Source organism: Physcomitrium patens, chromosome 7 (assembly GCF_059467195.1).
Source record: "Physcomitrium patens ecotype Gransden chromosome 7, ASM5946719v1, whole genome shotgun sequence".
Taxonomy (NCBI): domain Eukaryota; kingdom Viridiplantae; phylum Streptophyta; class Bryopsida; order Funariales; family Funariaceae; genus Physcomitrium; species Physcomitrium patens.
Genome location: NC_143416.1, coordinates 2,458,199 through 2,472,895, shown reverse-complemented (window position 1 = coordinate 2,472,895; position 14,697 = coordinate 2,458,199). Strand labels below are relative to the sequence as shown.

Sequence of the window (14,697 nt, the reverse complement as noted above, 5' to 3'; positions counted from 1 at the left end):
TTAAATTATTTTTTTATAATTTCATGCTTCAACATTACTTTTTGCTAATCCATTGTGTGTCAAGGACAAGACTCAAAGAAGATAAACAAGTGAAAAATAAATCAAAGAAAGATTACAACTAGAAATAAAAAAAATATATTCAATTAAAAATTGAAATAACTATTGCCAAAGGCTAACAAACTAGAAACTCTTGAAATTAGACTATAAGCAAGAAAAGAGTAAAAAAAGCTTCACTCTTGCTTCTATATATACTATCTATCTAAGAGCTATGTGGCAACATTCTATAGGACCTCTAATATGTATCCAATTTATAAGACACATGTCTTAACTTGCAAGACAAGTTTCCTATAAATGCACCATATCATTAACTTATACTCCAAGCTACTAATACATGTGATACATAGCTAACTTGTTGTCCAGGACAAGAACTCGATGAAAAAGTAATTTAGACAAGTGAGCCTTCACTCAAAGAAAGGTAACAAAATATAAATAAACAAGTAAGTATATTGAAAGAGAAACTAGAATGGCTATTGCCAAAAGACAAGAAAACTAGATATCTTTGAAACTAGATTGGAAGCAAGAAAGGAGTTGATAAGAGTGAAAAAAGCTTCACTCTTGTCTCTATATATACTATCTAACTAGTGGCTACGTGGTGACGTTCTATAGGACTTCTAATATGTGTTGACTTTGTAGGACACATGCCTTGACTTACAAGGTAAGTTTTTCTACGTGTGGGCCACATAGTTAGCTTGGTCTTCAAGCTAACAACATGTGTGGCACATGGCCAACTTGTTGACCACGTTTCTAATCCAAAAAGTCAATTAAAGACACCTATAAAATAAAAATAGTATCTATGAAGCTTCTAGGAAGCTTCCATATCAAATACTATAGAATTAACTTACTTTTACCTACTTTTACTTACTTCTACCTATTTGTATATGTAATTATTGACTTACATGAGTATGTCTGTGACACTGGTTGGCCAAGTTTTTAACCTATTAATTACTTATAGATATGTATATAGGAGAAACCATGTCTATAAAGCTTTTAGGAAGTTTTTTTATAAGATATTATTATATTAATTTACTTTTATATATTTCTACCTATTCATATTATCTAAGTAACTATAGATATATTTTTGGCATTATCTCCTCTTCTAGGAACAAGTTCCACAAAGAGTGGTAATCACATCTTGAAGAAGTCTAAGATGTGACAAATTGTATTTATCACATATTTTGATTGTTATTTCTTTTGAAAGTAGTTGATAAGACCTCTCAATCACCAATAATGTTTTATTTTAAGGTGGAAAGACCACCCTATTATTTGATTATTATTCAAGCCTTTATAACTTTCTTCAAATAAAATATTTGTAATACCATTATGAGTCATTTTTACATCTAATAAAATCACCAAATATTAGAAGTCTCTTCCAAATTTGTGATAAAAAATGCATTATATTTCACCATCTATTAAAAAATAAACATATCCTTCTTGAAGGTCTTCATTTCAATTACATCATCTCGAAGGTTGTGATAATAACAATGTTTTGTCTACTAAGTCAGCAAATGATGGCTCTTAAGTTGAATCTATTGATTGTTGATTCTCTATCTTCTTTATGCCACAAATACATAGAAATTATAAACAAAGATAGAAGGTTGAATGCAATCTTTTCTAAACTATAGTTCTTTTCTAGCAAAGATTTACTATCCTTTATTTTGGTTTTGATAGGTATTGTTAATGGAAAGTATCAATCTTTTTTGCTGTATTTGCAAGTTTCTTTGCTAGCTTCTATGTGTATTCACTAATATCATATCTATGCTAATGACTAAGATATTCCAACATATTTTGGTGTTGCCTTGAATGTGAGACTTCTTCTACTTCAAATTCTTTATTATTATCCACTTCAATAAGAAGAGGTGGTATTTTTCTTCTTTCTAAGATATTCTTTATCTTATATGGCTCAAGAAAAGACATGTGGAATATAAGATGGATCTTTATAGGCTTCAATAGATATAATTGATAGGTAACAAGATTGATTTGTTCATAAATAAAAAAATGATCCAAGCTTATAATAATCTAACTTGTCACAAGAGCAGCTAGTCTTAATATTATGACAAAGTGCAAAAATAAATGTTTTCTTTAATGCTTCAAAAGATACAACAACTTCTTTGCTTAACTCAAGTTTTTTTTTTTTTTTTTTTTTTTTTTTTTTTTTTTTTCATATGTCAAGCATATAAAAAAAACCATAATTTTAAAAAAAATTCTTGATAAAGATTTTATAATAATTAACAAATCTTTAAAAATATTATACATCATTGATTTTTTTTGAGATCTTTCAATATATGATAATCTAAACCTTCTTAGCATCCATCATAAGGCCATCATCTAAAATGATGTATTTCAAAAAATCAATTTGAACAGTATAAAATATATACTTTTCCATCTTTATATATAATCCTACATCTCTTAGTTTTTGTAACACATGACAAATATGAAGTTCATATTCTTTAATGTTTTTAAAATAGATTAAGATATTAGCTAGATAATAAACAATAAAGTCATCAAGAAATTCACAAAAGACATCATTTTTTAGATGTTGAAAAGCAATTGGTGCATTTGTCAGTCCAAACTACATAACATTATATTTGAAATATCCATACTTAATTCAAGTCATTATTTATTTATTTATTTATTTTTTATGTATATCAAATTTTAGGCTCTTTATAGATCTATTTTTATAAATATTTTTCCTTGATTGAATTGGTCAAGAAGTCTTGAAATGAGAAAAAAATTATATTTATTTTTGATTATGAACTTGTTAAGTCTTTGGTAGCTTATATATATCTATAAAGATGCATTGTTTTTCATTACAAATAAGATATGAGCTTTTTTTAGAGATTTTGAATGGCATATGAAGTTCTTAGCCTAATTCTTCTTAATATATTCTTTTAATGTAGCCAATTCATTCTATGATAAGCTGTAAATTAATCCGAATGGAGTTTGAGCTCCTTCTGAAGATCAATTGAACAATTATAGGATCAATGATCTAGAAGAATATTTGCATTTTTTTTTTCAAAAACATCCTAGAAATTTTGATATTGATTAAGAATACTATTTGATATCTTTTCACCATATAAAATAGGCCTGACATATATAGCAAAAAATGATCATTCTTTTAGTGTATGCATGAAAGCTCTTGCACCTATTAGTAGTAATTTGGATTTATTAAACTTATGTATTTTTACTTGACTAACAAAATTTTGGATTAAATTACAAGAAAAGTCAAAATTACAAGAAATTTAATTTATTTGAGGATTATATTTTTTTAACTATGATAATCCTAAAATAATTGAATTGAAGGAAGATCTTATTATATTAAATATTACTATGCTATTATTATCTTTAATTCCTCATAGATGATATCTTCAAAAGATATTTATTGATCATTCATGACTTTTATGTATACAAGTTTAGTTTTTTTAATTAAAGCTATTTTTTGTTTTTTGATAAAGTCTTTGTCTATAAAACAAGTTAAGATTCTTGAATCTAATAAAATAAAGACTTTATGATTTTTAGGTCTTAAGTACACATCCATTGTAAAATAGGGTGAAGATTTTGAAAAGAACATAGGATCTTTACTAGATATTGCACATGATTCCAACAACATGGCTCCTATTATAGCTGAAAAAACTTGTTTTTTGTCACATTATCTTTTCTATCACCTATGCTCTTTATTTTATAATTGTATTATTTCTTTGGATAATATTGAGCAATGTGCTTAGCTTCTCCTTAATATAAGTACAAATCCTCTCAACAACATCAAGTCTTTTCTTACTCAATGAGAGGTTTAAAATGCACCATATCAATTTGCATTGGTTTTGGCTTTAATAAATAAGTTTATGATTTTCTCAAAAATAATTGATAAGAGCTTTGTTATTTGGGTCCATATTACAAGTAAGGTTTTGGAATTTAGCAGTATATATCATGGCTAATTGTGATCTTTGTTATAAAAATAAAAACTTAATTTCTATTATTTTTTTCAATCACTTTCTCTAAATGTGATTGTAAACACTTTTAAGAATTAAATCAAACCATAAAAGAGTCTTTAATCCTTTTCCATCAAAGGTACAAATCAAGAGAGAACACTTTGAGATAGAAGTGTGTTTATGAATCTAACTTGAATAAATCAATTAGGATATTGGAAGGGATGCAATCTTAGATAGAACTTGACATGTTATAGAAATCCTTGAAATTTTGATTATGTTCCATTAAACTTCTTGTATATATTAATCCTTGCTTCTATTATGTTTATTAAAGCAAGACTTATTAGATTTGGTTGTGAGATCAATTTACTTGCTTCCCTTAACTACACAACTTTTTGATATTTTCTTTAGGCATAGGAATAGTGCTTTTGTAGTTGATATTTGTGATGTGTGAAATTTCTATCCTAAGAGTGTTGACAAGCTTGTGAAGATCCGCAATAATTACAAATCTATTCTCACTTCTATCAATTGTAGCATCCATGATTTTTCCTTCCATTTGAAACAAATTAATAAATCTACAAGTTAAATTAAAGGAAGGTAATCCACAATCTTTGATATCAAATGAAAATTTTCATAAAGAGAGGTAATCTTCTTTCTTTAAGAAAAAAAAATCAGTGTTAAAAAAGTAAATATTAGTACAAGGTGGGTAATTCATAATTTTATATATATAATAGTAGAAATGGGGTAATCCACTCACTTCTAAAAATAAGGCAAGAACAATAAATTAATATTCTTGTCAATTTATTAAGGACAAGAACTCAAAGAAGATACATAAATAAGTGACAAATGAATCAAAGAAAGATGAAAAATTAGAAATAAAAAAACGTATTCAATTAGAAATCTGAAATAGCTATTGCTAAATACTAAAAAATTAGAGACTCTTAAAATTAGACTATAAGTAAAAAAAAAGTTGACAAGAATAAAAAAGACTTCACTCTTGCCTCTATATATACTATCTATCTAAGAGCTATGTGGCATCATTCTATAGGACTTCCAACATGTATCCAATTTATAAGATACATGTCTTAACTTACAAGACAAGTTTCTTATAAGTACACTACATCATTAGTTTGTACCCCAAGCTACTAATATATGTGACACATGCTAACTTATTGGCCAAGTTTCTAACTTATTAATTACTTATAGATATGTATAAAAGAGAAACCATGTCTATAAAGCTTTTATGAAGCTTTTCAATAAGATATTATCAAGTTAATCTACTTTTACCTACTTCTATCTATTCATGTTATCTAAGTAACTATAAGTATATTTGTGACATTATGGTGTGTGATATATCAATTTTTTCTTAATATATTTTAATATTATTTTAATTTTTTTCTTAATTAATTTTAAAAACTTTCTTTTAATATATTTTTATTTATTATAAAGCATGTATTAGCTTAAATATTTTATATTTTAAAATATATACTAAGACTTTTTAAAATTTAAAATTTTTATTATATATATATTTTTTTTGTATATTTTTTTAAAAGATGTATTAATATATAATTTTTGATTAAGGTATTTTTTAAGAGCCATGTATTATATATATATATATATTATTTGATTATTTTGTTATAATGTGTCCTACTTATCTTACAAATAATTTTGATGAGGTATAATTTATAAAAAAAATTCTCTACTAAATAAACCATTATATCAAGAATATATAATATTTATTTTTAGATGCTACAAAAATATTATCAATATTTGATAAATCATATTTTTTAGTTTTTAAAAAAGTTTGTTATTTTTTAATCTATTAATGTATATCTTGATAATTTAATAAAGATTCATATTTATTCAAATTCAATCACTAAAGTATAATTTTAAACATATCTTTAAAATATAAAAGATTTATATAATAAGTTTGATTTATGTAATCAATAACAAATAAATGTTATAAAGGAAAAAAAATTATATTGATATGAAATTGGATTAATAAAACCTATAAGAAAATATGCTTTATGTAGATAATATTATATATATATATATATAGAGAGAGAGAAATAAAGAGAGATAAAAAGAATATTGATGACAACACCTCAATCTCTATCTACCACATGCCACCTTTTGTATAATATATTTCAAACCATTTGATTGAACAATTTTTTGATTAAAATTTAAAAAAATATATATAGAGAGAGTGGGTGGCAGATTGTGATGACACTAACAATTTTATTTGGTGAAATTAGCAATGCCAATATATATATATATATATATATATATGCATATAATATGCATGTACATTTATTTAGATGCTTGTATTTTTACTATTATAATTATAGATTTATTTTTTTATTTATTTTTTCCTATAATTTTATCATCTTAAAAATAATCAGTTAAAAATTTCAATAGAGAAGAAGTAAAGATTCAAAATATGAAATAAAATATGAAATGAATATAATGCAACCTATAGTCCCACATATTTTGAAACTGAAAATTTGAAAACCATTCCAAATTCTTATGTTTTTGAATTTTCCCAAGAATAAAGAAACTTTACACTAGATATTTTATCATATCAATACTATTCACATTCCTAACCAAATAATTCGTTTGAAAAATTCTACTTGTTGGAAGAAATAATAACTATTTTTACTACTAAAATCATGAGTCAATTCAATGATTCTGTACAATGAATTCAGAAAGGTTTTATTAAAAAGTAGGAATAAAATCACTTCGCATTGAAAGCAGTTTTAAAAAAAGAAGTATTTATCGAGATAGAAACAAAAATATAAGCAAAGTCCTGAAAGTTGTCGTGGTATGATCATGACAAAGACATGAAGTCCCATGACAGTGTGAACAGTATCCCCCTCCGGACTGCATTTGAACCCAGCGAGAGCGCGGGCCGGGTCCCCCGAGGGCCGGCCCGTCCCCCCTTCTCGGGCCGCGGCGGACGCGTTCAACATTTTCACTCCTCTTCACCCCGAGCTCGAGTTTTTAGGCCTCTCCTCTCGGTTTGCGTTGGTGGTGCCTGCGCTTGCTTCGCATCCAATGACTGTGCTTAAGGTCGCATCACTTCGACGATTCATGTTGTTTCTAGCTTCTCAGGTACCTATCTTCGACCTTGTATTTTATTTATTTATTTATTTTACTTATTGTCTCGTTCTTTCGTTCGTTCTGGTTTTCGGTTTTTGGACTCTGTTGTTTTTGTTTCTTTTGTTCGTTGTATGTTATTTTCGCTTTCGTAATAGGGGAATCTAGTTTAGGTGTATTTGAGGCGTTGTGTGGATATCTTGCAGCAGGTGTTGGTGACGAAGAATTGATGAGGTTGTCGGAGTACGCCACTGCGGAGGGATTGCTCTTAGTTCGTTTCGGCGCTTCATGAGTTTAGGAGAAGGTGTAATGGAAATTGGCGTTGGATCTTCGTAGCTGCTGTAGTGGAATTTATATCGTTCACGTTGTTCGTCGCTTATGGTGAGGTGTTGGAAGCCGGCGGAACTGGCGGACTTGATCTGCCAGCGTTTTGCAATTGAGGACATTAATTCTGCCATTCGTGTTAATGAGGATGCTCCTTGGGAAGTAAATCGAGTTGTGCGGTTTTGTGTATGTTGTACGATTGGATTGGAATTGAATTGATGCAAAATTGGCGTTCAAGGTTCCTGATGGCGGATTTTTATTTGCTCGGAAGTGCGTTATGGCTATGAAGCATTTTGCAGCAAGATTGAAAGGGAGGCAACATTTCAGCTCAAGAGCAGGAGCGGTGCTGCCTCCCGGAGCCGCGGCTAGTGAGTCTGAGCCGTGAACGGCACGCGCTGTTACGATTTCAGTAGACGTACACTGTTGTATCATTTCCACGCCACTGAAGACTTCTTCTTAGAGCTTCGATGTGATTTCTAAGACCTTCATCCACCTAGGGAGCGCAACACTTCTGCTGCTTTCGCGCTGTTATCCATTAGATCAATTCTTTTGCGGGTCTCTTTATCAAGCTTCAGGGTATAGACTCCACTTCACGAGCATTATCAACATGGTTGTTCAAGATCAGGACGGTGTGCTGTTTGGATGCTCAATCTTCGTTTCCACTTGGTTTCGCGCAGTACGTGCAATGGAAGTATCCAAGCTTTGGAATTCAAAGCCTGGCTGTTGAGCAGGTTAGCCTTAGGTTAGACAATGGAAAGAAGCTGACACAGCTGCCGAAGTTTTAGTATGCATTTCAGATGTGTTTTTAACTCAACTAACGTATACGAGTAAATAGGGCTTTCGAGGTGATTTATGAGGTTCGATGTCTCGTCTGAAGAAGGCTTGATGCCGGGAAGGCGGGGAAGAAAGAAAGCGTTTAGATGCAGGACCTGTTGGAGGTATCAATTCCGGCTGTGGTCTTCATCCCCTTGTTCGTAGTCTGCGTCACACTCTGGCGCTGGTATCAGTGGAATGTCCAGTCAGGCGAAATCCGGAGGGTCGAATTCATCAAATTCCAACTCTTAGCTAGAGATGAAAAGGAGAGAGCTGAAAAAGCGTACGAGGATTACAATCGACAGCAGGGGTACATTCGTCGGAGACAGGATGCTCAACAGAGGCCAGTTGATTACAGAGTCGATTATCGGAGCCAGCCAGCTGCAGGAAATGATTACCCCAGGCGTGTACAGTTTCAGCAGGATCATGTATATGGTGCTGGTGTACGGTATCCTAGGAGACAAGACGAAGAAGAAGTTCGACGGAGAAAGTGGGCTGAAGAAAGGAGAGGAGTTGGAGTGGATGAGTTTCGAATTAAACAAGCCGAAGAGTATTATCGAACAAAGCAGGCTGAGTTGGAGGTCCTCCGGAGAAAGCAAGCCGAAGCCGAGGAGGAAGAACGTAGGCAAAGGACAAAAGCTGATACCGATATCAGACTGAGACTTGCAGAAGAGGCTGACAGAAAGAGATTTGAAGCTGAGGTAGAAAGAAAGCGGCTTGCAGAGGACGAGGAAAGAAAGAGATTTGAAGCTGAAGTAGAGAGAAAGAGACTTGCAGAGGACGCGGAAAGGAAGAGAATTGAAGCTGAGGTAGAGAGAAATAGACTTGCGGAAGATGCGGAAAGAAAGAGAATTGAAGCTGAGGAAGAGGAAAAGAAGAGATGGGCGGAGATAGATGAAATCAGCAGGAAAGCTGTGCTAGAAGCTCAAGCCAAAGCATTGGGCGAGGAAAGAGAGCATATGCGAATGGAAGCAGAGGAAATTAGTCATAAAAGGACCCAAGGCCTTATTTGCAGTGTTTGTTCCAAACGAACGAAACAAAGATGTTCTAGATGCAAAGACGTACTTTACTGGTATTTCTTTTTCTTATTTTTCTCATCCTGCCTTTATGCCCATAGTACCCAATTCTCAAAACTAAACCGCAGATGATCACTTTTAAGTGCTCAGGAAATGTTGCACATCCCTCGAAGGTGTTCACTTCCTATGTCATGAAAGTGTAAAATGAGTGATGGAAGTTATGATTCAGTGTACACTGTATTCCCTCAATGGGGAATTATTTTTTACTATTGTAGCGGATGAAAATTAGTCTGGACTCATACTTGAGTGTATATTTTGTCGTTCTAAGTTCATGCTTTGTTCCTCCAAACTAGTCGATAGAAACATTCCTCTTCTTTCTCCTCTTGGATTACGAGTAAAAGCAGGTGGCAATTTGTTGGAGTTCGCTAGACAAGGAATTCTGTATTTTCCTCATGCCAATCTGGATGCTAACAATTTGGTACTTGATCCGCTTTTAATTGCGTACTTTTGGCCCGTTGCGCCACAATAATTGAGTCCATTGTCCTCTTGAGATGTCATCATTAAGGCAGGGTCAACATTATACTGCTGTGAGAACGTAGTTAATTAAAATGTATTCTTATTTATTTGTTTTGGAGTTGTTAGTGCTCACGGCTTTATTTGGTGTTTTTAATGTGTTGTTGCTGGTTTGCAACTAGGATATGTCAATTGTGTTCCCTTCTCAAGCCATGCTGTTTGTAAGGTTTTCGCTAAGGCTTTCTTGTCTTTTCAGCTCTCGAGAATGCCAAGTGAAGCACTGGAATGACGGTCATAGGGAAGACTGTATCGGACTTGATTCGAGTAGCAGCCCTGAAAGCTCAAATGGAGATTTTCGGAATTTTTCTGACGTGCTCACACCAAGGAGCTCAAGAAGTGATACGAGTGTTGATGAATCTGTAGCACCATCACTTTCGCCTGCTCTTTCTCCTGCACCCACACTTGGTATTTCTACGGTTTCAGATTCTGCCCCAGTTTCTCCTCAAATGGGTCCGTTGCTGAAGACGTTCTCAACTGTGTCAGAAGATGGACGCCGCATGAAGCCTAAGAAGGTATGTTAGACAGGGGTATCTTATTGTTTTGTTCGTGAGGTCATGGTTTATATTTTGTTGAAATCTGTGAGCAACCAGTTCCTAGAGAGAACGTTTGTGTTTTAAAGATAGACGTGGTGCGCAGTTAAGGTGGGCGAATTAAGCAGGTGGCTTGGATTCCAACTGTAAGAACTTGCACCTTTCATGAGGTAAAGGAGCGGTTCCATATCAACGGCGATGATTCCTTTATTGTTAACTCATAGCGCCTTAAAATTCCCATTTGTAGACATATTTGGTTGCTGTTCCTCAAACGTCTCCTGTGACCCTGTGGTTTATGCAGGTGCTCTATTTGATGTCTTAGAATTCTGATTAAGCAGACTTTATGCGGCATAGTGTAGATTTTTACGCAGACAGTTTGGATTGGCGTATCCCTTTAGATGTTCTAATAGCTACTTAAATCTCCGTCGTGCTACACATTTCGTAGGTGATGTCTGGTTAGAGATTGTGTCTGGGGCATTTCTACTGGCGTATTATGGAATCTTTTGTTGGCCGTCGGTTAATATTAATTACGCGAGGATTTCTTTTTTCTTTTATTTCCTTTTTTTCCTCGTTTTATTTTTTGGTATGCATGCAAAATTAAGCACTGTCTTTCTTTTAAATGGAGAGTTGAACTGAGTGTATCATAGGTAGGGAGTCATTTCTATAAAAAATAAAAAAATGGAAAAGCATTAAAATTTCTTCTGCTTCTTCTTCTTTCTCCTTCCGTTTTAAAGGTCTTCGTTGTGTTGTTTTTTGCTCAGATATTATTTCCTTATGACGACTTTGTAGTGCTGTTCGACGCGAATATTGAATTTCTTCCTTGTGGTCTGCTGAATTGTGGAAACAGGTACTTCTGATCTTTCAACTACCAACGGATATCTCAGGATGCATTAATAATACTAGAGCTTTTCTAAATTTATTCTGATATTCCTGCCCTTGTAGGTAAAGTAAAGTGACCTGTTAGGGCTTGGTTTGTGGTAACGTGGAATATTCTGTTTGTAGTGTGTCAAGCTAACGAACCTAACGCAACGTGAACCTGATTATGCATCAATCGCGTTAATGTTAGTTCGGTCTGTGCAGCTGCTTCGTTAATGCCGTTTTACAATGTTTCACATATACGCAGCCTTTGGTTGCCTACCTGCTTTCTGGAGATCATGGTAGAAAATGTAAGTGTCTTTTTCGACAGTGGAAGTTTGATTTCACGAACTTCTCTGAGCTCTCAATTTCGCTGTTGAATGCCGCATACGATTTTGTGAGTGGGGAGCGGCTTCCTTCAAAATACATTGTTGTGAATTGACATTCTTATCATTCTATGCAGGCAAGAAAACGGATTGGTGTTTTATATGTGCTCTGCAAGAACATGCTGTTAAAGTGAAGCAGCGCATACCGTTTTCCCCATCTGGAATACTTTCACATCTTAGGAGTATTGCTAGAGGTCTTAATTACGGCAACCAAGAAGACGCTCATGAGTTTATGAGGTTAGATTTGTTTATATCGCCTTTTTGTTGTTTGAAATTGACAATGGATTTGTTTCTTAGTATTCTTTCATGAAGCAGTTCTGAGAATTCTTTGTTTTATTCCTCAACAAGATCAGACAGACTGCATTTTGTTATTTTTTTTGAGCATGTAGTTCTGGATTACAAGAAAAAGGTTTATTTCACTTTGTTATGTGACTAGCATGTTTTTAAAAGCTTCTAAGTCGGTTTTAAAATATTAATACTGGCCACCATTTGATGAGGTGATGTGGCTGTGATAGCTCTGCGATTCACCTGATGCAATCTATCTGCCTTGATGAAGCTGGTGGAGAGAAGGGTGTAGATTCTTGTACTCAGCAGACTACCTTTACCCACCATATATTTGGTGGGCTTTTGCAATCACAGGTAGAGGACTATAAGGTTCTATGATCGCGAGAATTATAACCTGAGAACCAGAAGGTTGTGGTTTTATTATTTGCAAGTGAGTGTTGAAGTTGGACCTTAAGGCTGCAGGATGAAGTGCTGACTTATCTCAGTTGAATATCAGTCATGAAGCTATTAAGGAAATGTTAGATTCAATCAAATATGACTTTATTTCTTCTACATCCAAAATCTGAAATCCTACTTCATTTCCCTCATTCCTCTATTTGGAAACTATGTGTCTATCAAGCTCTAGGCTTTACCTGAGAAAGCGAAAAGTAAAGATGCTGAAGCTCGTATAGTTGTCACCAAGTAGTTCAAAGCCTAAAATTTAATCTTCTTTAGAAATTATACCAGGGTGTGCTCTATTACTTTACATGAGATATATGGAATTTGTGACACACTTTTTTGAAGCTTTTCTGATTCTAAATTTTTCTCCTCAGCAGGATTGCAACGTTTATTGCATTAGTGGATCAATTTGAATGACCAATGAGGATTTTGACTCTATTATGCGCTATTGGACTCGCTTGCAGGTAAAGTGCAATCAGTGCCATCTTCAATCTAATAGGTACGAAGTCATGATGGATCTTGCCGTGGAGATCCCGGGAAATGTCAGATCACTTGAAGACGCTCTTGGAGTATTTACAGCTCCTGAGATATTAGATGGCGAGAACAAGTACAAGTGTAACCGGTTCGTCCTGTACTTAATACCTGAATATTTTGTGATCGAGGAAGTGATATAGAATCCATGCAATGTTTTCGGATGATTTATCCTGAAATGGAGCCCTTCTAGAAAGGATTATCTTACCTTCCATGAATTCCCTGTTTTAGAATGAACCAACTTTAAATCCTTTAATGTGGGTGCACTATGAGGTTCTAAACGCTGATGAAACGAGTTTGGTAAGATACAATAGACGCACGTCACATGTTTGATTACGTGATGTATTTTCGGTACTTTGAGGTTGAAGCACGTGGACAAGTTTCACAAGTTCAGATTGGAATTTACTTCTGATGTGTGAAAACAAAACAGTTGTGATGCATATGTGGACGCCTACAAGCAATTAACTGTGCATGAAGCCCCTAACATCCTCGTTGTTACCCTTAAGCGATTCAAGGTATGTCCATCAGTTTCTTATTTCTTGCTGACAATTATACGTTGCAGTTAAAATTGTTGAATACATCTGTCTCTGTTCTTGCTGGTCCAATATTCAGTTATGTTCGCATACTAGATACCGATGTACCTTCAACCTGACTTTAGATTTACTGGTGGTTTGATGTTCTTGCATGAAGAGGAATGTGACGCACAAATTAACCGGGAGTGTTTGCTATGAGTCCTTACAGGGTGGTAGATATGGGAAGTTGACGAACTACGTCGCATTTCCTGAAGTTCTGGACATGGGCCCGTATATGAGTGGGAATAGAGGCCTCACTCCTGTCTACAATCTTTATGCTGTTGTTGTCCATGCGAGTGTATCGAACGCTGCACATAATGGGCATTACTTCTGCCTAGTGAAGAATCCCAATGGATATTGGTATCGAGCTGATGATGCCAAGGTATTCAGCTATGCTTTAGTGCTTTGCACTTCGTGAATGTACTGCGAGTGAGGTGTTGCAGGAGAGGCAATTTTATTACTACGTTCTGCATATTTACGTAAACCCAAAAAATTTCGTCACTTTTCTAGTTGCTGGAACGCGGCTAACACAAGAAAGTGTCGACAAGCTAGAAATCAATGGTGTCACTTTTCTGGTTCAGATGTATTTCTTTTCTGCAACTATTATCTCTAATTGTCAGTATTGGTTGGAACAGGTGACGGAAGTTGGTGTAGACTGGGTAACGTCTCAGGAAGCTTACATACTTCTTTACAAGAGGTACCGTGAATTTTAAAAAAGTCACTTTTTGAACAGTCTATGGACATTTTCTGTTGAGTACTTGCTTTGCAGTGATTAGGTTGTAGTGTCCACCACTGCCATATTAGAGGTGTGTATGGTTTATGATCCAATAAAGAAGTAATAAATCTGTTGTATTGTGCTGACAATGAAACTTGGTACTCCTGCTGCTCCGTTATGTCCAGTCCCCTCGTTCTGAACTTCATTCTCTTGTTTTCTTTGCAGGTCGAGATCACGGTCCGTGGATTTTGAGGATGATACTCTTGATCAATTGAGTTTCGTTGCACAGGATGAGTACGTGCGTACTGTGTTAGCATCGCATCCTCAACCTCAGTACATGTCCGTGCGTATGCCTTCTTGGGCCTCCCCTATTACGGATCCTTTTGATACTCCCTACCATTATAGGTGGTATTAGATTTCTGTCTCTCGTAGGGAAACATTCTATTTTGACCGCATTGTATCTACATCTAACCATGGAAGCTCACTAGCGACCTTAAATAACATGAGAAAGCTGGAACTTCATAGACTGTAGATGATGACTGATAATCATTAACAAAACAGGTTTGAGTTTATTGGAAAA

General features: G+C 34.0%; 1 protein-coding gene across 1 annotated transcript; it reads left to right on the top strand.

The window, feature by feature from the left end:
- Window positions 1–6,969: 6,969 nt before the first annotated feature.
- Window positions 6,970–14,697, top strand: LOC112284936 (ubiquitin carboxyl-terminal hydrolase 18). Its single transcript, XM_024525333.3, has 12 exons — window positions 6,970–7,094; window positions 7,286–9,288; window positions 10,002–10,317; window positions 11,097–11,182; window positions 11,416–11,501; window positions 11,654–11,813; window positions 12,092–12,215; window positions 12,764–12,921; window positions 13,261–13,345; window positions 13,572–13,784; window positions 14,038–14,099; window positions 14,343–14,697. Exons 2-12 carry the CDS (start codon window positions 8,324–8,326, stop codon window positions 14,530–14,532), a joined length of 2,445 nt encoding a protein of 814 aa, XP_024381101.1. The 5' UTR covers window positions 6,970–7,094; window positions 7,286–8,323; the 3' UTR covers window positions 14,533–14,697.

Bases quoted from the DNA above. Each gene is read 5' to 3' on its own strand.
- LOC112284936 (XM_024525333.3), top strand. From the start codon at position 8,324: ATGCAGGACCTGTTGGAGGTATCAATTCCGGCTGTGGTCTTCATCCCC. The intron at 9,289-10,001 runs GTATTTCTTTTT...TTGTCTTTTCAG, and splicing joins TGCAAAGACGTACTTTACTG to CTCTCGAGAATGCCAAGTGA. The intron at 12,922-13,260 runs GTTCGTCCTGTA...AAAACAAAACAG, and splicing joins AACAAGTACAAGTGTAACCG to TTGTGATGCATATGTGGACG.